The 22,541-nt window shown below is 37.2% G+C and overlaps 1 protein-coding gene across 3 annotated transcripts in view; it reads left to right on the forward strand.

Annotated features, from left to right (window-relative positions):
* The window catches only part of pdlim5b (PDZ and LIM domain 5b), a 109,191-nt gene that overhangs the window by 20,415 nt on the left and 66,235 nt on the right, over positions 1-22,541 (forward strand). For all 3 annotated transcript variants that reach the window (XM_051686057.1, XM_051686060.1, XM_051686059.1), the window contains exon 3: positions 17,052-17,203. In XM_051686057.1, coding sequence (XP_051542017.1) covers positions 17,052-17,203 — 152 coding nt within the window. The remainder of the gene's footprint in view (positions 1-17,051; positions 17,204-22,541) is intronic.

Genomic DNA, 22,541 nt, shown 5'->3' on the forward strand with positions numbered 1-22,541 from the left:
TGTTATATTTAATTTATATAACTTCTATTTGCTTGATAAGTGCACTTTTGATATCTTTCTTTAAAATAAATATTTTCTATCTTTAAAAATAAATTATTGAAAAAATTCTTTAAAAAAACTAAATCTTTTAAATCTAATATACTTTATAAAAAAATCAATGTTTATATCTTTAAATAAATCTTTTAAAATAATTATATACTTGTAAGGGTTCGTTGGAAAGGAGGAGGCGGGAGGCAGGTTGCTTTACTCACAGGTAAGGCTTTTTAATGACCACACTTATCTCAGCTTTACAATAATAAATTCTTCCGTGTCACAATAATAATCTCTTCAACTTCACTATAATAAACTCTCAGCTTCACAATAATAACTCTGGGGACCCAGGCTCGCTCTCTCGTCTGCTGGCGGTGTGGCTCTTTTATGCCGCTCTCCCCGTGCTCACTGTAATTGGAGACAGGTGTTAGACATAATTTAGCTCAGGTGCAAGCGCCCTTACAGCTTTCTCTCTCTCTCCGGAGAGACGCTTGACCATGTCCCCGCTGCCACAATACTGTTTTACCATCTACACATATCATTTATATTGTTTGCATCCCATCCAATCCTTCCAATCCATCCCATCTGTCCGTCCGTCCGTCCGTCCGTCCATCCATCCATTGGACAAGATGTTCGTAATATATCTCAATCAAATGTTTGACGAGTTCACAGGAACATTTCGCACTGATTATTGCATTGTTAGTGTTGCTCTAGTTGTAGCTCTTTCCAGAATCCAGTGGTGTAGCTGGGCATGTTCTCAGTTCTGTGGAGTTGGCGGACGCTGCCCACAGCTTAGAATACTTAAAGTGAAAGGTTACTGTGGTTTTCAGCATATAAAAGTCACCGAAAGCTCTGCGGCTTTGACTTTAGAGTGCGTCGATGTTTTGTGGCACTTTCCAACTTGTCATTTTTGGGAGCAGATACACAGAGGCCAATTATTAAACCAACGTTTACAGAAACCACATGGGATATTTTCGGTTGTCCAGAGTTTAGAGTTGCTCAGAAGTCCAGTTGTTGGTTGAAGGTTTGGAGCAGCATGTAAGAAACACTTGCTTAATGTTGCGATAAACAATTGCATCATATCCTGTTGAGCACATTTATAAAATCCAAATGGGTCCTTTGAATGGAGACCAAGTCACTTAGTCTTCATGCTTTAATATCTAGTAATTCTGTGGCAAATTTAAAGACTGCTCTTTGAATAAAAATGGAACGATTCTGTACCACAAATCTTTTTAAATGCAAGCATTTCAAATGAATGAAGATTGTTAATATACAAGTGCGAGATGATTTAAATGGTTTGACATTTCCAATGATGGAATACTGTTTGGTTGGTTCCTACTTCTCGATTTACAAATGTTTGGCTGACTCTAAATTACTCCCATATTTCAGTTTAACATTGCTAAACGATACCGACGTTGATTGTCAAGGCCCACGGCCAGTGTCTGTCAAACTTTGACTCCACACGAAGTCAGAACACCCTGATGAAAACGAATAACCCAAAGGAGAATATATAACGGCGAGCAGATGGATTTATTTCTAGAGATTCGCTGTGGAAATCAGTTGCTGTTTATTCTGGAATTGGTGTGTGGACAGATTCATGCTCGGGTGTTAATTGCACAGATGCAGTTTTCTTACACACACACACAGCCTTAAATTAATGAAGTGTCAGGGTGTTGTTAATTTAAGGTAGCGATGCTAGTAACTTAACTACATTTTTCAGGAGTGTGACAGTAGTTCAGCTATTTCCACAAAAGCATGGCTTTTCCAGTAACGAGCTACATTTTCCAACAAGTGCCACTGTAACATCACAAAACGCTTAATTTGTCACATTGTATTGTATTGCGATAGAAAATAAAGGACTCCAATTATTCATAAATAATATTGTATGCGTTTATAATCTTGTGAAAAAATAAGACCTTATTTTGTTATTTTAAGTAACTGCAGAAGTGATGGATATCTCTTAAATGTTGAGATTCTAAGCTTTCAAAAAAATACCTCAAATTAGTTTTATTACTAATTAAACAAACTGGGTGACTACATTAAATTGAACATAAATGTATATTTCATATTAGTTCAAATGAAGTATAAATTTGTTCAATTTAATTGTTGTCACCTTATTGGTTTAACACTTTATTTTAAATTAACCATGGTTTTATTATAGTAATATTGTAGTTACCATGACTGTAGTGACCATGGTTAACTTTATGGTTGCTTTGGTTTTACTACAAATACCAAGGTTAAACTGTGGTTACTATAGTAAAACCATGGTTAATATAGAGGATATATATCAAATGATGACTCAAAACAGATCCTAAATTGTCATAAATAAAATGAAACATTTAATTTTGTTAATATTATCATAAAACTGCAATATTCAAGATTTCTCGGCAGCCAATATTTTCACGATCTCTCTCTCTCTCTCTCTCTCTCTCTCTCTTTTGTACTATTGAGTGACTGATGTGAAGCAACATCTTTCTAATTCATCGTGCAGTTTCAAAGGGAAAGTTCAGCTGCTTTGACCTCTTAATCACGGAGTCAAATATTGAGCCAAGATGACAGAATCGCGGAGCAGTCCAGCAGTTTATAACCTCCGTGCAGTCAAAGATCACATTTCTTCTTCAAACTGTGCTGATTTTGAGCTTTCTAATTATTTGGTACTCATCCTACTATTTGAACTGAAAACAAAGGACCTAAAAAGGCAATTTTGACCCTAAATCACTCTATTTAGTGTCTTCCAGTCCATAAAACCAATGATGATTGAGGAAAAAAACTGACCATATTTGGACATAATGACTATATTGCTCCAAATCCCAATCCAAAAATCATCAATCCAGTTTTTATAAGGAAATGACTCCGTTGAAGCCTGTAAAATTAAAGACTACAGGCGAACAGAATGAGATGGTGTGCTGCCTGGGCCCCAAAAACTCATCGCTCATACTTTGAATTAGTGAGTTGAAATAATTGTGTACCTGCCGACTAACGAGGGTTTATAGAGTTTTCCATGAATGTTAATACCAATCCTTGCCTTCACAGAATGTTTAGCATTCAGATAAGCCAATCTGGTTTTAATTGTGACAAGAATGAGAGCTCATCTATCATTTTACACTGGCTCAATCCGCACGCTCTGATTTATAGCTTTTGTGGATTTGTGTGCTACAAAAAAAGGCAAAAGTTTGGGTTCATTTCCAAGAAGGCTGGGTGAATGTGGGATGTATGTAACCTGAAGTTGGATGCGTTCTCATCCTCTGCTTTCGTTTAGGCTGCTGAGTGTTAATTTTGGATTCTGTAAATGAATCTTTCACATCATGTCACCTTTCTGTTGTGGCTCTGTTTTACTTCTCCAGGTCTTCAGGGAATGAACAAGCTTTTCTTTAACTTCTAATAAACAGATAAACACTGGACACTTTCACAGACACAAAAAATGTGTTTGAAACCACAATTGAGAATGTTTGTTTGTCTCACTTATAACTACAGAATCATTTTAAATGGCAAAGCATCTGTTTTTCTCAGTTCAATATGTTGTGCTTATTAGGCATAAATGTACAATTGTCTTGTCAAAGCTGTGTGAATCAAGTACATTAAAGGAAAACAAGTCATTTAGCAAATTACATTTGTTCAATTAAAATTTTGTGTGCTTTATTGGCATGCATAAAAAGAAAACAAAATCACATTCCATCACAATACACAGATCTGAAATGTAGGTGGCGCTCTAATGCATTGTAGCCCTTGCAGATGTGTTCATCCATAGACATTCAGTCTAATTTTCAGCTTTTTTAATGGGCACTCCGCGGCTTCCATATTTTACATGAGAGAGGTGAAGAAAATGTTTCATAGTTTAGATACAGTTATTTTCTCAGTGGAAAGGTTGAGCATATTTGATAATGATACTAATTAGGGCTATCGATTTAATGTGTTATTTTAGAACAACGTTAAAAGCAATTAATCATGAACCCTGACCGAATGCAGGAATCTCGATGTTTTTTTTCCTAAGTTTCAAACTATGTTTAACTTGACACAGCATCCTGAAACTCTGTTTATGAAGAAACACAACCAAAGCAATGCATGTGTACACGTCTTTAGAAAAGCCCTTATAAAAGTATTGGGTTCGAGTCCACCATAGTCGAGTCCGAGTCAAGTCCAAGTCTTTAAACAATCGAGTCCGAGTCCAGAAGGGGCCGAGTCGGACTCAAGACCGAGTCCATAACAGGCCGAGTCCGAGTGAAGTCCGAATGAATCTGTTCATGAATCTGAATTAAAATTGTAACTGTAAACTCAACATCAATATTTTAAGCTTATTTTAATCTTAACAAATGAGATTATTTTTTCTCTCAATATAAATGCAACTAAAACACCGCTGTTGCATTTCGTATTCACATTTTATGATTAGTATCCTGCTGAACAAACTTCACTTTGGTTTCAGAATGAAAGCATATGCTTTAGGTGTATGAAGACAAAACTGTCCTTCAACACACTTCTTGTCTGTTGACTTTTTTTTTTAATTTTCTCTCCTTTTCTCCCCAATTTGGAATGCCCAATTCCCAATGCGCTCTAAGTCCTCGTGGTGGCGTAGTGACTCGCCTCAATCCGGGTGGTGGAGGACGAATCTCAGTTGCCTCCGCGTCTGAGACCGTCAATCCGCGCATCTTATCACGTGGCTTGTTGAGCGCGTTACCACGGAGACGTAGCGCTTGTGGAGGCTTCACGCTATTCTCTGCGGCATCCACGCACAACTCCCCACGTGCCCCACCAAGAGCGAGAACCACATTATAGCGACCACGAGGGGGTTACCCCATGTGACTCTACCCTCCCTAGCAACCGGGCCAATTTGGTTGCTTAGGTGACCTGGCTGGAGTCACTCAGCAAGCCCTGGATTTGAACTCACGACTCCAGGGGTGATAGTCAGCGTCAATATTGCCAATATAATTTAATAAATTTTAGTTATCTGAAATATTAGTTTTATTTTATATATTGCATTTATTCTTCTTTCAATATAATTATTTATCATTATATATTTAATTAGTTTTATTTGGGGGCCTTTCTCAAGAAATATTGGCGTGATTATTTATTAGTTCAATTAATTACGCAGCATATAATGTAATTAATTAAATTAAAATATTTAATTGATTGGCAGCCCTAATGATGATGATGATTATTGTTATGAAAACAGTAACAAATAATGCTAAAAAACTTGTTAAAATAATGTGCCAGTAATGTTAATAAAAATGTACAATACCTCTCTCTCTCTCTCTCTCTCTCTCTCTCTCATATATATATATAAATATAAATTATATAAAATATTCTGTACTCTCATACATGTTTCTGTATAATTTATTTCAGTGTCAGCTGTTGAAAAGAAAGATCTCGTTTGGTCACACTAGTAGCACACAGTGATCAGGTGATGTTGACATGAGTGTGCGTCAGATTCGTTTGTTTCTGAAGGCATTCATCGTTCCTCCAGTCTTGGCTTTCTTCTCCTCATGCTCTGGAATGTTCTGTTTTGTTTGACTTGCCATGGAAACGGATCTGAGAGCTTTTGGTTCAGCTGAATGTCTAAGGGCGAATTCCAATCGGAAATGATCATCCCTATGCTCACTACAAAAGACAGAGCTCTTGATATGGGCACTCTGAAGGGAGCATGGCATTACAGTTTAAATGTAGCCTTCACTTAAAGTCTTCTGAAATGGCGCTTTGTGAAAAAATGTACTTTCTTACTTTTGTTTGGAACGAACTTTCGAGTGGCGTCCCCTACACAAAGATGATTTTGACTGACAGTGTTGTTGGGAAAAGGAAAAAATATTTCAGAATAAGAGTCCCCAGTGTGTTTCAGACTTGTTTATAGTTAAGTCTCATGTTATGCACAATCTTCATTTTTTCTGGTTATTATTGGTATTTTGGTTGCACAATAAACCTGCATCTGGGATTTTACTCATTTTGGACTCTTGTAGCCTCTGTCTGTGCCCATCACAGTAAGGAAAGACTAAGACAATGTTTTAACATTAAAAAAAGACAAATTTATAAAACTTTCGTCCAATTAATCTGTTATCAGCCCTTTTCACCACCTTCGTTATCCATATCTGCAAAATCCACTATCGGTTGCCAGTTAAAGCAACCGATAGGGTTTCTTGGATGGTTGGGAGGGTGTTTTGAATGGTTGCTAGGGCATTTTGACTGGTTGCTAGGGTGTTCTGGGTGGTCGCAAGGCGTTTCTAGGGTTTTCTAGCTTGCTTTTCCCTCTATACAGATTGCAAGGTGTTGCTAGCGTGTTTTGGATGGTTGCTAGGTTGTTGCTAGGTGGTTGCTAGTGTGCACTGTTACGTAATGTTACCACTATGAGTCACTAGGAATAAAGCGCTTCGCACTGCTGTTTTGAGCTGTTTTGACAACTAACAGAACATTTTCTAGGAACAATGACATCACTTCCTAAACCAACAAATTTCGTTTAAAGGCGCACTCTGTATTTTTTTTCCGCGAAAAAACAAGTTGTACTCTAAACTAAATCAATAGTAATTTTGAAACTTGTATATAAAATCATGACCACTCATGAGATGAAGACTCCAGTCATATCGGTAACCTTATAAAAGCTGTTTTATTCTACATGGAGAGGGTCTCCCTCATGGGGGCTGCCATGTAGAGATCACATGACCAGCCAATACTACTTGCTTAATCCAAGTAACTGCCCTGTTATTGGACACTTTCACTCTTGGATTAAATTAATCATGGCTAACTGTGAATTTCTACAATGGCATTGGTAATTAAAAACACATGCATTTGAATGGTACGGCATCCATGCCCCTAGGTTGTCAGTGTAAGTCCAAGACGGCATATAAAAAAAGATTTGTGCACCTTTAAAATGGGCTTTAATAAACTAGAATAAGTAAAATGTGAGTGGTGTTTGGCCATGAAAAACTCATTGCTATAATTGTTGTCAAGGCATTGCTATGTGTTTGCTTAGGTGTTCTGAGTGGTTTTAGCATGTAGATATGTGGTTGCTAGGGTTTTCTGGGTGGTTGCTAGGTGGTTGTTTACTGAGTCATAAGAGCCAACAACCAGGTATGATATTTTGGTCTCTAGATAAGTTTATGGGATGTTTAGCATAAACTGCAGAAGATGCATTTTTTTAATTTCGATTTTTCTGTTGTTAATTATATACAGTGCAAACAGCAGCTGTATGTGGAATGGAAACTTCCCTTTGGCCTTATTTGGACAACACACGCTCACATACACACACGGATGTATTTAGCTAAATGGCAGATAAGAGCGGGGAATATGGAGGAGGTTTTGACGTGCATTCAGCCAAACGTGGTTTACTGCAAGCAGATAATGATGATCTGTGGGTTTATCATTAAACATCTTCATGGGGAATTTCATTTCAGTTTGATTTACGTGTGATTGCGGTTAATGTAGCTAATTGAGGAGGCGCACATGGAAGCAATTGGCTGCCGTCCATGTCGGAACTGAAGTGAATGTTGTCTTATTTTGTCTAGTTAGCATAACTAACGTCTCTGCTAAACAACATGTGGCGTTTTTTCTTCATCAGTTACTCAGAACAGCTTCTCTGTAAATATTCAAATATACAGTTATACTTGAGTATAATTTGTCATATGGCTGCTTTTTTTTTATCAGGCTGTAGAACACAACAATAGCCACTTTTCCACTATCGGGCCAGTGCGAGCCAGGGCCGTCAACTGGGCAGCCAGGGCCGTCAACTGGGCAGCCAAGGCCAATAGCCTCAGACCTCGAGCCACAAGACCCAAATTGATCTGCGTTCCCACCATCGGGCCAATAGCCCTGCAGCACTGCCCTAAAACCCGCCTTTAACACGCCGCCCTGATGCCAGTGTCACACACCCCACCCATTTCATATGCAAGAGGCAAGCTCAAGCTGAAGTATCATGTTATCTACAAAATTGAGTTTATATCGTTTGTAAACATTAACTAGCATGATGCAAGATAAGTTAGCGTTGACAACTCACTGATTGTAATTGCCATGGTGTCCCGAGTGGTCTCTCCACTAACAGTGGGACGATCTCCCAGCACACCGTCCATGATCTCAAACCATTGAACGTTCTATCTTTGGGGACCACTTTTTCCATTGTGCATTTTAACGGATTTACCCCACCACACTCCTCAGTTGGCCTTGTTTGGCCCAAGGATAATCAGCAGGCCAAAGGCCATTGGGAGAACTGGGACTTTCCCCGGTGCCACAGGGGCGCGATATGCAGAAGGGGACGGCGAAACACATTGCCACAACCACCCACCCCCCTCCTCCCATTGACAACTTCACATCGCACCCCCATTTCATCTCACATTTCCTATTTCTGACACTATCGGTTAGGTTTAAGTTTAGAGAAGGAAGGTCGGTTTTGTTGGTTTAAAACTCGATAGATCTGTTTGAAAGAATCTTTAACTCGCTTTTAGCGCCACACAGTGGACATTTTACCTCGGAACTGCCGCAATGCGTTTAATAAACCATCATCATTTTGAAAAATGTCAACACAGTCATGTAATTTTCAGGAGATCATGTTCAGTCTTTTGCAATGTAGGCTTTTGTGAAGAAACATAAAATGATGGAGTGAACTGCTCAACCCTGTCGGGTTTAATGCAATTAACACATGCAGATTCAGGCACACAGTTTTTGTTCAGTAAATCTGACTAAATCCAAACAATTTAAGCCTTTTATAGCTAGGCTACGGTTTGGGATTTGGGGTTATGTTCTGTGTAAATTAATTACCATTCGATGTAAATGTGATCCTCCTCCACATGTAAATTAGATTTCATGATAATCAAGTTTGTAATTTCTCAGTGGCCTACTCCAAATAGCCATTTAAAAATCCATGGCTGTTTTCCTTCAAAAAGATCCCACAATTCCCTCATTACACTCTTGATTTCTGCCTTTAGTTTAAATTAAGAACTCAAATTAAGTTTTAGATTATGGGCTGCCTCGTGTAAATGTCACAATGGTCGGCCAGTATTGCTGTGAGTGTGGCCTGTTTTTGGGATAGTCTGTCATTGTGGAATTGTACTGTAGTGTGTTGTGCGACCTCATTTTGCGATAAGTGCGTGTGTGAAGTGGTCCGTGATACCCTTAGATGGCTATAAAAGGAGCATTGCCACAGAACTTTGGTATCGTTGCAGCCGAGCAAGCGTTTATTATCGTTTACTGCTGGCATAAAAGCAGCGCCTTGGAGCACTGCAGCTCTCGATCAGCGCGGATTCTGTGGCGTGTTAACCATCTGCCAAGTGGAAGAGGGCAAATATCTCATGCATTGGGCTTTCTAGAGCTCCTCATGAGCCAAGTGCATGTAATTAGAAGCATTCTGCTTTGTTTTATACCAAACAAAAGGATATTTATCCTGTTCATTTCATTTGAGGTGGTACCAAACACGGTCAAAGTGTTACGAAGGAAAATGAAATTCTGACTTAACTGGAAAACTTCAGTTCACACATGTCGTGACTCTCAAAGCACGCAGTGTGCTTAAAAAAGGTCAACTTGTTAACCTCTCTTTTGAAAATGAAGGAGATCTGTTCCAAAACCTAGTGAGCTGTCTACATAAGCAGCCTTTTTATGCATCACATTGTTTTATTGCACTTATAATACCGAATGTATCAAATAAAAAAGTGTGTTATGTATAGGACGAAGGGAATTTATTTTCCATAGTTCAACTTTTGAATTTGTAGAAAAACCATAGTAAACACAACATTTACCTTGGTTTTACTACAGTAACCATATTTTAACCATAGCATTTGTTATTGTTAAAAAATATATATTGTAATACTACAGGAAAACCCAAACTATGGTAATAAAATTCATTATCATTTTGTGAAAAAAAAAAAAAAAAAAAAAAAAAAAAAATTAGTTTTAAGGATTAGTTCACCCAAAGATTTTAATTCAATCATTGTTTACTCACCTCTGTGTTTTTATAACCCAGTATGACTCTTTCTTTTTCTTAACACAAAGGGAGAAATTGAGGGTGTTTTTATTATAGTAAACTTCGTTAAAGATGCAGTTATCTCTCCCACAAACTGAAAAAACCCAATTACACCAGAGATAGAGGTTTAAAAAATCTGCGCTCCCTGGACACATAAAACTGTGTAGTGCGGATGAATTGGGAGACTGCACATCGTTGACAATTCGTAGTGTATTTTTTTTTTTTTTCTGGGGATGCGGTGTTTTGATGCGGTTGAGGGGATGTACGCTCGTTTCAATTCATCAACACAGGTTGAAGAAATTTTCATCAACTGAAAAAAATCCATCCATCCATCCATCCATCCATCCATCCATCCATCCATCCATCCATCCATCCATCCATCCATCCATCCATCCATCCATCCATCCATCCATCCATCCATCCATCCATCCATCCATCCATCCATCCATCCATCCATCCATCCATCCATCCATCCATCCATCCATCCATCCATCCATCCATCCATCCATCCATCCATCCATCCATCCATCCATCCATCCATCCATATGCTTTCATAACAATCATGAGTCACAATAGAATCATTTATTACACTTCTGAAATACATTGTATGACATCACTGAGCACAAACGTTTTTTGTTTTTTTTCACAATTTGTCCCTTTGTGTTCCGAAAAAGAAAGTCAGTCATATAGGGTTATAATAACACAGGCATGAGAAAACAATGACTGAATTTTCATTTTTGGGTGAATTATCCCTTTAACAATTGTATAGTTTTAAGACCATGGTTTCCACCAAAAAAACATGCCCTTACGAAAATGTCCATGGTCTTACTATAGTAACCCTGCAGTAACCATGTAACCATTATTTTTTATTTATTTATTAATTTTTTTGGTAAGAAACATGATATAGAAAAACAATCATTTGTAAGTCAAGTCTCACGTGCTCTTGGCATTCGTTGCTTTCTATAGGGCTTCAAAACACTCACTTGTGAGGTTCCATTTCAGTTACGATGCTGCTTTAGAAGATAGCTGCCTATGTAGTAAGTAGGCAAGGCAGCTCACTAGGTTTCTGGTGCAAAGCAAAGGAATTATGGTGACTAAAATATGTCAAAGGGAAACTGTGAGATATTTTGGGTGTAGTTATCCACTGTGGAAGGATTTAATCCTTGTTGCCTTTAGTTTTACGAGGCTGAGGTTTCGTTTATGACGGTAATAATATAAATTACTGCTAGTACTCCAGCGACTGCTAAGCCATGTGTTAACGTGTGTCTGTATATTGTACCTGTATGTGTAGGAGGAGTTTTAATGTATTCCTCTGACCGGTTGACCTCAGCTTTTTTTGTGGGACCCCATCATGTTCTTGTGTTGTTTGGTCTCTTTGGGACATTACATTTGATTTAGGCTTTCAGGAGCAGTTGTTGTTGATCTAATAACTCAGTGTTTAACCTCTTAAACTCTGGAGCATTTTTGGGCTGCCACCCGCAATTTTTCACACTCGAATTTAAAAGCTCACCATTCATACATACTATGGAATAATTGCAAAAAATGTATCTAATTTTTCAGAGAACCCCCCAAATAAAAAAAAAAAGACTCCAAATATTCATAAATAATATTGTATGTGTTTTCAATCTTATGATATATAATATTATTATTATTTTTTTTATTTTTATTTTTTTTACTTTGTAAGCATGTAATTCTGGTTCTGTTCACTCTACCTCACTTTGAAAAGCCTCATTTTATTCCACTAGATGGCAGCAAGCGCTAGAAAAAAAATAAGTTTTTCTCTATCGCATTCCATCACAATATACAGATCTGAAATGTAGGTGGCGCTCTAACACATTTTAGTCCTCACATATGTGCTCGTCCATAGACATTCAGTCTATTTTTCAGTTCAAGCACCACCCTCATTATTTCATTGAATATCTCGGCCTCTGAGTGGACTAGAAGCTCAATCTAGGTGTCATTAGAAAGCTGAGCTCCTCCCCTTTGCAATGATATAACAGTTCATTATCAATAGTCGAAAACATATTTTCTGATGAATTGTTTAGTATGCTTTTCCTTCTGGGTGACATATTTTGTTCTGGACATCTAATATATAACATTGGATTATTCACACAAGCAAGCTCACAGACAAGTAAACAATGGCTATTTTTTTTTATTTATTTTTTTTTTTTTTTAGAAAACCCCCAAATGTAAAAGCAAATTTAACGTTTTTGGCTACTTGAGGCTTACAGCAGCAGTTATTTGAGTATAAATGAGATATTTGTATTTGTTGACTTACAGAAATCATATTTCACTTTATGATTCTTTTGAAGATCTTTTGAACTGTGGTATTAGTGCAACAAAATAAACTATACAGTCACATTCCTGAGAATGAGAGCTTTCATTTGATATATGACTTGTCCATTTATGTGCTATGCGAAGGACTTTTATTTTCATATTAATATTTCTACCCCATTACCTCTAGGGGGCGCTAATTTTCAACGCGAATGTTTTGAGGCCTTATTTTGATATTTTAAGTAACATAAATCAGAAGTGATGGTTATCTCTGAAATGTTGAGATTCTAAGCTTTCCAATGATACCTCATATGCCTGACTTATGTATATGGAGACTTTAACGTTTTAAGTATAAACTTTTTTGCGCGGTGGGTTTAAGTGGCTAAGGGAAGTGCACTGAATAAGTGTGCGCTCAAAAATATTTTTAATCAAAAGCTAATTTATTTGAATGAATCTGAAGTATTGTTGTTCGAACTTTTATTTTGTCACATCTACCTGACATTTTTTTGTCAAAGTCATCATTTTAATTACGTTGAGAAGACTCAATTTATACGAATTCCATTTTTTTGTGTGTCAAACATTTGTTGTTGTAAGTGTAACGAGATGTGAGCTTGTTGTATCAGCAACAGAGGACGACATCTTGCCAATGAGTTTTAATTTAAGCTTTTCAGCCAGGGATGTGAGGTAATTTAACATCCAACACACAAACCACAATAACGGTGACACTCAACAATCATATTTCTTGAAATAGTCACTCACTGACGAAACCTGAAGGGGCAACAAACACAACATCACCAGTGCAAATACTGCAACAAAAAGCAAATATTAAGACATTAATTCGCTGTTTTTACTCATGCCACGGTTTATGCTGGGAACTTGACATCACATTTACATCTGGCAACACGTTTACAAATAGCAACATGTTTTATGAAAGGAGCAAATGTTTATATCTTGAGTACTGCATCATAATTCATGTTTTAAAGGTGTTAGCCGTGAGCTCAATATGACTCAGGAGGCGGGCGGTCGGGTACTTTAGTACTTTAGTGCTTTAGTTTAGTGTTGTTGCCTAGCAGATGTGAAGTGAACTACTACATATTCTTCATGAATGGTTGCATAATCCATCGCATCATGCACACCTGCAGCTGAGTCTTCGTGATTCACTCTTGTCCAGACACATCAAGATGCTCAGAGACAGTCTGACTCAGATTTCTGTGTCAAGGTGAAGGTGAAGCAGAAGGATCTAATGGGACGTTTTGAACACTCACAGGATTCTGTAATGGATGACGCACACCTTTTTTTGCTCTCTCGGGATCACGCTATGCTTCAATGGCAGCAGACAGAGCTGTTTTAAACTCATTGAGAGTTTAGATGAAGCACACCATGATCTTTTGATTGTTAAAGGACTGTAGGTTTTCAGTTTACTGTTCTCTTAAAAGACATTTGTACAGAGAATTGGGATCTTCTGACCTCCCGCTACATCTCAGTTTTTCCTCTGTGAATTAAAACACTTCTCTGTCAATACATTTTACAAACTTTAAAGTCTATTTCCTGGTTCAAAACTCTTTGAAATGGGTATGCACAGCATTTATTTAGTTAGGAAGTTACATAAAGTATTTCGTTTGAATTATTTTTATTTGTTTTAGTTTTTGTAGTTGTGTTTTTTGTATTTGTGGTTGGCTTTGCTCTGTTTTTGTTTTTTTGCATTAAAGCGTTTATCATCTTGAAGTTACTAAATATTTTTTGTTTTAGCTTTAGTTTTAGTATAAGTTTTAGTTTAGTTTTTTTGTTTTGTTGCAATTGCTTTTTGTCATTTTTTTGCCTCTTTATTGAAGCTTTTATTGTCATCTTTAATAGATTATCAGAACAGGAAAACGTTCATTTAGTTTGTGAAAATTATTCTGCTCTTCTGGCTATACTTTGTATTTTAGCGTTAAGTCAGTTTTAAAAAATATAATTTTCTGTGAAGGAGAATATAGAGATTATAACACATCATTATCATTGTGTCTATGTAGCTCATCTTGGGGAGCCTGATACTAGCAAAACCAATAGCTGGGTTTCCATCGAAATCTTCCACATTTTTAAGCGCATTTCTAAAAAGTAGACTAAAGAAAATGCGAATCATTGCGCGTTTCCATCCACTACGTCATGCACATTATCTTGAGGGTATTCAGCCTTGTCATGATGGAGCAGCTGAATAACCTCCTTGCTTCGGGGACAGTTTTATTTGCAGGATTGGAGCAATTGTACCTCGTTATATTAAATGCTGCCAGGATATGCCGTAGAATCAGTCCAATATCTGATATATTGAGGGCTGAAATGGCTATGATGCCCAAATGGCGCTCACACGCCGCCAGTCTCCGCATACCTGGGAGCGCCCGCTCCAAGAACTGTTCTAGCAGATTGTGAGAACCCATTTTAACAACCAGCATTTGTGCCAAGAGACGATCGATTACAGATTCCCCAAAGCACCAGACCTTTCGTTGTGCCAGTCACATCACGCTATCGCACACTCATAACACATGCACAAATGGACAAAACGAGTCATCGTTTTGCGAATAAGCTGTTTACATCACCTTAATGCGTGCGAATAAATGTCCTCCTAGCACATACAATTTTAACCCTTAAACCCGTGTATATCAAATATGAAACACATTTGACGGCTCCTGTTTCAGTCTCTGTTCAAGCTGATGAGCCAAACAATCTATGGTTTGTAAGTTTCACGTTTATGGCACCCTCTAGTGGTTATTTGTGAAAAAATGTGGTTTCAATGTTTATATCGATCTATTTAATATGGCAGCGTACTTGAGCTAAAAGTGACCCTTATGTTGGGGTAAATTACAGCTTATTTTAATAAAGTAAAAGTGACAGTAATGATTATATTGTTACTGATATTTTAAAATGAGTATTTGCTGAATATAAGCAACTTGTGCTTGGTTAAAATTTTGTATGTTATTTTATTGAAAACCTCGCTTTGAAATCCATGCATCAAATATGATTACAACAGTCTTTTGAGGAATATCTCTCAATCACCATTACATTACATTCATGCACGCTACAAAAAACAAAACAAAAACAAAAAATCAGATTATATTATATAGTTAAAGTGTGAACTAATATTTCTGTGTATTTTCATATATGCAGTCTGCTCTGTCATTATAAAGATCTCATTATTTGACATTGCAAGCTATTATGATGTCATCAAGTTCCTGAGACCCAGAGAAAAAGTTTTACCATTTCCCTTTTGTATATGTCCATATAGTGTTTGGTGCATAAAATGCATATGATAAAAAATTGTTTATTGAAAAAAGAATATTTTATTCATATTGCATTTGACTCTGCTGAATTGAACTGTGATACATTTGAAGGATAATGACCTTTTAAAGCCTAATGTTCCAAATATGAAAAACATGTGCAAATGTTTTTTATAGTTTGTCTAATGGTACTAAAAACAGTTTAATGTAAAAATAAATAAATAAATAAATAAAATGCATTTTCAGATGTCAGGCTTTACAGGGTTTTGAGCATGTCCTATGCGTTTCCATTCAGGATTTCTTATGTGCAATTTCAAAATGCGCATACAAATAGTTGGATGGAAACCCAGCTATTGTCATAAGCTTGATTCCCAGGGAAGCACATGCTGGGAAAAACAACAAACGTTTTTCTGCTTGCTGTACATGCCTAACATGACTTCTCTGTGGCCTAGTGGAAACCTGCTCTCATAGCACTTCTACAGCAATCTAGAAGCTGTAAGTGTATACTCTTCTATAGTGGTCTGGTGAGGTATTGGGTTGTTTATTAGTCCAGACAAGATCACAAACCCCCCTCAAACACTAACAAGAGTGAGGATTATTTCTGAGACGGAGTCTAACAGTCCATCAGGTTTAATCTGATTAGCTAAACAGCACTGCAATGTGGTGGACCTCCAAGCCATCGATTTAAAGTACTCATAAATCACTAACGCTGCAGCTGGACTCTAGTGTTCTGCCTCGTCTACTGCAGGTAGTATTTCATCAACGTTTGCTCCTGTGAGCGTCTCACTACGCTCCGGCATCAAAGGTTTGCGCTCGCTTATGGATCCATCTTAATTATTTCACTCTCTCTCTTCATTTGAGGCCAAGAGGGTCAAAGGTAATTGGAGCATCATTCATTTGTCGATCCTGGACTTCTGCCATCCCCTTCTGTGTGGGTTTGATATTTCAAGCCAGGTTTTTTACTCTTTAATCATCATCAACGTCTGATAACAATGTGGCTTTGTTAACCTCAACTTTACTATTTGAGTTATGGTTTCCTTGGTGATTTTGTTCCTAAAAACGCACTTTCCTGTGTAGTAGTAGATTCTCTGTTAGGCCCCGTTTACAGCTGGTATGAAAATCTGTTTCAGGTGATATGATCGCATGTAAAACAGTGCTAAATACAGAAGTAAACGCAGACTAAAACGTGTTGTGATGCAACCTCTCATTAACCACATTCAGAGGTTCAGAAACAAATGTGAGCACGTTTTGATGCCTCACGGACAACAGCGAAGGATCACCAACTCACCTGTCAATCAAACATTGAGCTACAACAAGGGTTTTAAACTTTGACAGTAATGTGCAGCTTTATAAAAAACAACCATATGATTGAAAATGCTGGTAAAGTATAAATATAAACAGTATAAGCACAAGACGTTTCAGTGTGTCTGATATCTGAAGCTCAGTTAATACAGACACTGGAATAAAATATTGAGGGTTCCCCTTAAAACGTCAAGTTTGTACCGATACGGATGGTGTAATAGGTGTAAACAGGCTCTTATTGTGTTTGTGTATATGTTGTGTTTTAGCTGACAGATGGAGGGAAAGCAGCTAAAGCTAAGATCAACATTGGAGACGTTGTGTTGTCTATCGATGGCATCGCCACAGACACCATGACACACCTGGAGGCCCAGAACAAAATCAAAGCTTGTACGGGAAACTTGAACCTATCACTGCAGAGGTACGACAACACACTCACACAGACACTCACACGCACACACACACACTCACACGCACACTCACGCGCGCGCACACACACACACACACACACACACTCGCACACACACACACACACACACAGACACACTCTCTCACACACACACATTAATTTCACTATATTACAATTGTTTTTATACAGAGATAGTGATGTTTTCTGTACCCTAAACATAACCCCTCACACGAACCTGTTAATATCAGTAGATTTAAAGCAAAATTTGGCCAACTTACACAATCTTATTTTATATCATTGTGGGGACTCTCCATAGACTTCCAGGCATTTTATGGATTCTATACAGATCTAACGATAATTTCTATACCCTAATCCTCACAGAAACCTTTTTGCATTTTTACATTTTCAAAAAAACATCGTTTAGTATGTTTAATAATCCATTTCCCTCATGGGGACCGCTGGCTGGTCCTCACAATGTGGCTGATCTCAGGTTTTACTATCCTTGTGGGGACATTTGGTCCCGCAATGTATTATAAACATGTATATGAGTCTTTTTTAACTAGTGAGATTGGTGTGAAGGAGAACATAGTTTATAACACATCATTATCATTGTGTCTATGTAGCTCATCTTGTTGATTTTTGCTATGATATATTCAACTCTTTTCCAAGTTTGTTTAAAAAAATATTTTGCCCTCCATTGTTGCCCCAGAAACATCCATAGTAAGTGCATAACCGATGAGACAATTTTTTGGTTAGTTTTTAAAATATATATATTCTGTGGCATTTGACAGCGTTTCGTACTGTAGGTACTGTCCACTGAGCTTAACTTGTATTTAAAGGGACAGTTCACCCCAAAAATGAAATTCTCTCATCATTTACTCACCCTCATGCCGTCTCAGATGTGTTTGACTTTCTTTCTTCTGCTGAACACAAATGAAGATTTTTAGAAGAATATCTCAGCTCTGTAGGTCCATACAATGCAAGTGAATGTTGACCAGAACTTTGAAGCTCAAAAAAGCACATAAAGGCAACATAGAAGTAATCCATACGACTCCAGTGGTTTAATCCATGTCTTCAGAAGTGATATGATAGGTGTGGATGAGAAACTGATTAATATTGTTACTCCATTTTCACTTTCAAAATGTGATAGTGTGTGAAAGTGAAAGTGAAGATTTATAGTAAAAATTGACTTATCATATCACTTCAGAAGACATGGAGTAAACCACTGGAGTCTTATGGATTACGTTTATGCTGCTTTTATGTGCTTTTTTGAGCTTCAAAATTCTGGTCACCATTCATTTGCATTGTATGGACCTACAGAGCTGAGATACTCTTCTAAAAATCTTCATTTGTGTTCTGCTGAAGAAAGAAAGTCACACACATCTGGGATGGCATGAGGGCGAGTAAATGATGAGAGAATTTTCAAGGGCTGAACTATTCCTTTAAGAAAATGTCTTTAATATCCTCACAGTTCATGAGGAATCTTTATTGAATTCAGACTCTGCATCCTCCGGATAAGATGTGTGGTTGTGTAAATATGACAGCAGTGCCTCCAGACGGGAATGGTTGGTTTGGTTAACGGAGCTCTCGGCCGTGTTTTCTCCTCCAGTAGAGGCCTCATGCTGGATCTAATGTAGTCAAGATGTTTGGAATTGAAGCGCTCTCATCTTGTAGCGTGTTTGTACGGCGCTCTCAGCGCACATCAGCACTGTTTGTTCTGTTGTTTGTTCTCAGTGTGAACAATTTAAGTTGCCATGGCCACTGTGTTTCTATTGTATATTGAAGTTGAATCTGTTATCTATCGTCTCTTGGCACGAACTGTTCGGTTCATCTACCAAATGTGTTGCCTGTTTTAGCAGTGGAACGGAACGCTCCATCTAGAAGCGTCTTACAGGAATACAGGAAACCCAAAAATGAATATTCGTATCGTTTAGTAAAGTAATATTACAATTTTAATGACAATCACATTACCAATTACTTTTAAGTTATTTTTAATTTTTAGTTACTTTCTAAAACACTTTTCAGATCAACAAATTCAAAATAATTTCTATATTTCTTTGTTCATTGTTACACACAAGTCATACACTCATCACCTCTCATTTCTCCTTCACAATGAGTCATTACACGCCATAATTCATGTATTCTGTGTAAACAATATATCAATTAAATTAATTGGAAGTCAGTAAAGGTAATCTGATTACAAGAATTTAAAATGTAATGCATTACACTTCTTTTTTACTAAGTAATTTGATTACAGTAACTAGTTACTTTTTATGTAGTTAATATTTCATTGTCAAATGTATTTATATTAATTTTAGTCAGTTTTACTTGGACTAAAATTGCATATAATTTTAGTTAACAATAATAACTTTTTAGTTGACGATAATGTGCAAAATGACAAAAACTTTAGCCAAATATTCAAATGTTTTGAAAAGTGTAAAAGCTACTTACTACGGAAGCCCTGAAGCGCATTGTGGAAAAAAAATGTACAAGGTGAAATTTCTTTTAAGTGTCTTCCTGAGCCTAAAGTATAGTAGTAGGCTCAGTAACAATGCATATCCTTGAGAATTTCACAGGCCGAAGGACAACCGGACAGCTGGACGATGGTTGAACGGAAAGCACACACAGTTTCCTCAAGCCACTTTGCATCTTTCTTTATCTCGACACGGTGCCGAAGCACTATGAGTTCATTGATTTGGGCAATGTTAACATGAGTCATGCCTCTAAACGCAGTATTTAAAACTGAAAACACAGCGAGAGGCGTAGAAACGGGCAAAGACATGAATCTAGCGCAGGTTTACATGGGCCAACAAATTAAAAAAGCACAATATCAATAGCAGCATCCATATTCCCGGTAGTGAATGTCATCAAACAACCAGTTCTTTGTGTTGCCTCTTGAGGAGATTTTTTTTTTTGAGAATTTTTTTTTTTGAGAATTTTTTTTGTTTTTGTTTAGTATGTTTAATAAGCTATTTCCCTCATGGGGACCGCTGGCTGGTCCTCACAATGTGGGTGATCTCAGGTTTTACTATCCTTGTGGGGACATTTGGTCCCACAATGTAGTATAAACATGTATATGAGTCTTTTTAACTAGTGAGATTGGTGTGAAGGAGAACATAGTTTATAACACATCATTATCATTGTGTCTATGTAGCTCATCTTTTTGATTTTTGCTATGATATATTCAACTCTTTTCCAAGTTTGTTAAAAAAAATATTTTGCCCTCCATTGTTGCCCCAGAAACATCCATAGTAAGTGCATAACCGATGAGACAATTTTTTGGTTAGTTTTTTAAAAATATATATATTCTGTGGCATTTGACAGCGTTTTGTACTGTAGGTACTGTCCACTGAGCTTAACTTGTATTTAAAGGGATAGTTCACCCCAAAAATGAAATTCTCTCATCATTTACTCACCCTCATGCCGTCTCAGATGTGTTTGACTTTCTTTCTTCTGCTGAACACAAATGAAGATTTTTAGAAGAATATCTCAGCTCTGTAGGTCCGTACAATGCAAGTGAATGTTGACCAGAACTTTGAAGCTCAAAAAAGCACATAAAGGCAACATAGAAGTAATCCATACGACTCCAGTGGTTTAATCCATGTCTTCAGAAGTGATATGATAGGTGTGGGTGAGAAACTGATTAATATTGTTACTCCATTTTCACTTTCAAAATGTGATAGTGTGTGAAAGTGAAAGTGAAGATTTATAGTAAAAATTGACTTATCATCATATCACTTCAGAAGACATGGATTAAACCACTGGAGTCTTATGGATTACATTTATGCTGCTTTTATGTGCTTTTTGGAGCTTCAAAGTTCTGGTATTAACCCCCCCCCACCCACCCATGTTTAGACAGTTTAGTATAACATAAGGCACGTTTTTAAGAACAATGTATTCACAGCACAAGTTACACATTCTGAACAAGCGTGTAACTTAGTTCAAGTTCACCTGTTGATTCACTTCATTGTTTATCAGACAACAACGACCTAAATTTGGGTCTGTTCCTCACACAAAGCTATCGTATATCTTTGGATGACTTTAAATATCACACAAGTCATACGGACTACTTTTATGATAGATTTATAGTCGTTTTTTTGAGTCATTTTTAGGGCTTGACAATCATCCCAATGAATTTTATTGTATGTAAATGAACTTTGTGGTCCACAGAAGAAGTAAGTCAAACTGGTCAAATGACATGAAGCTGAGCAGATAAGATCAGAACTTTCATATTTTTTTAATCTGTTCCTTTAAAAGTTAGTTTGTTTGTTTTGATTATAGGCAGATTAATTAAAGAGGGTCTAGTTAATGATTTGCCCAGCACAGCAAATCGAAACGCTCTTATTCTGGAGTTATGGGCCCTTTGGAGGGAAATTTATAAGATACAGATTGTACAACAACTCTGGAATCTCCCATTAAAGTTTTTTAGTGCCATTTTTAGAGCTGTTGAACATTTGTCAGTGAATCTGCAAAGATCATCAACCCCGAACTGCCATCAATCAATCACAGCACTTCAAACCAGCGCTTAAGCTTTACGATTAAGATAACATTTGCATTTAGAAGAGAGCAACGTTGACTCAGAGCTCCCAGTGAGATATTTGAACTCAAATCACCCAGAACACAGCGGTACAGGTCTTATATCAGCCATAACTCACCTTTCTTTATAATCCACCTCTCTCTACTGCAGCCTCTACATGTATATCAAATGTAAATAAATCCATTTTGGTTTGTAATTCCTCATTCATAACAGTCCTTGATCACTCTGATCCAATATTTACATTAAAGAGAGAGTTCACCTAAAAATGAAAATTCAGTCATTGTTTACTCACCCCTGTGTTGTTATAACACTATATGACTTTCTATCTTTTTCTGAACACAAAGGGAGAAATTGTGAATAAATGTTGTGCTCAGTGATGTCATACAATGGCAGTTTATGGTGACCACCTCTTCAAGCTTCAAAAGAACACAAAAGTATAATTCAGAAGTCTAATAAATTATTCATGAGACTCACGATTGTTATGAAAGCATACGATAAGATTTGATGTGAAACAAACTGAAATCGAATGTATTATTTAGTGAAAATGTTCACTGACCGTTGATCTCCTGTGAGCGTTCATGATAGGACACGAGAGCAACAGTTCACACAGCCCCCTCGTGACATTGGGGCGTTCAATCGAAAACTCGTTTATCTAAAAACAGGTCCTCCACAGCGATAATGACAACAGTACACAACACAACTGCACACAAAACAGAGAACAGAACTTACTAAACATGTCTGAAGAGTTTGTAGTTGAAGAATTGATGCATTTCTATGCCCAGCCTTATTTTTTTGGTGAAAAAAGATCAACGG

Source organism: Myxocyprinus asiaticus, chromosome 43, assembly GCF_019703515.2.
Source record: "Myxocyprinus asiaticus isolate MX2 ecotype Aquarium Trade chromosome 43, UBuf_Myxa_2, whole genome shotgun sequence".
NCBI lineage: Eukaryota > Metazoa > Chordata > Actinopteri > Cypriniformes > Catostomidae > Myxocyprinus > Myxocyprinus asiaticus.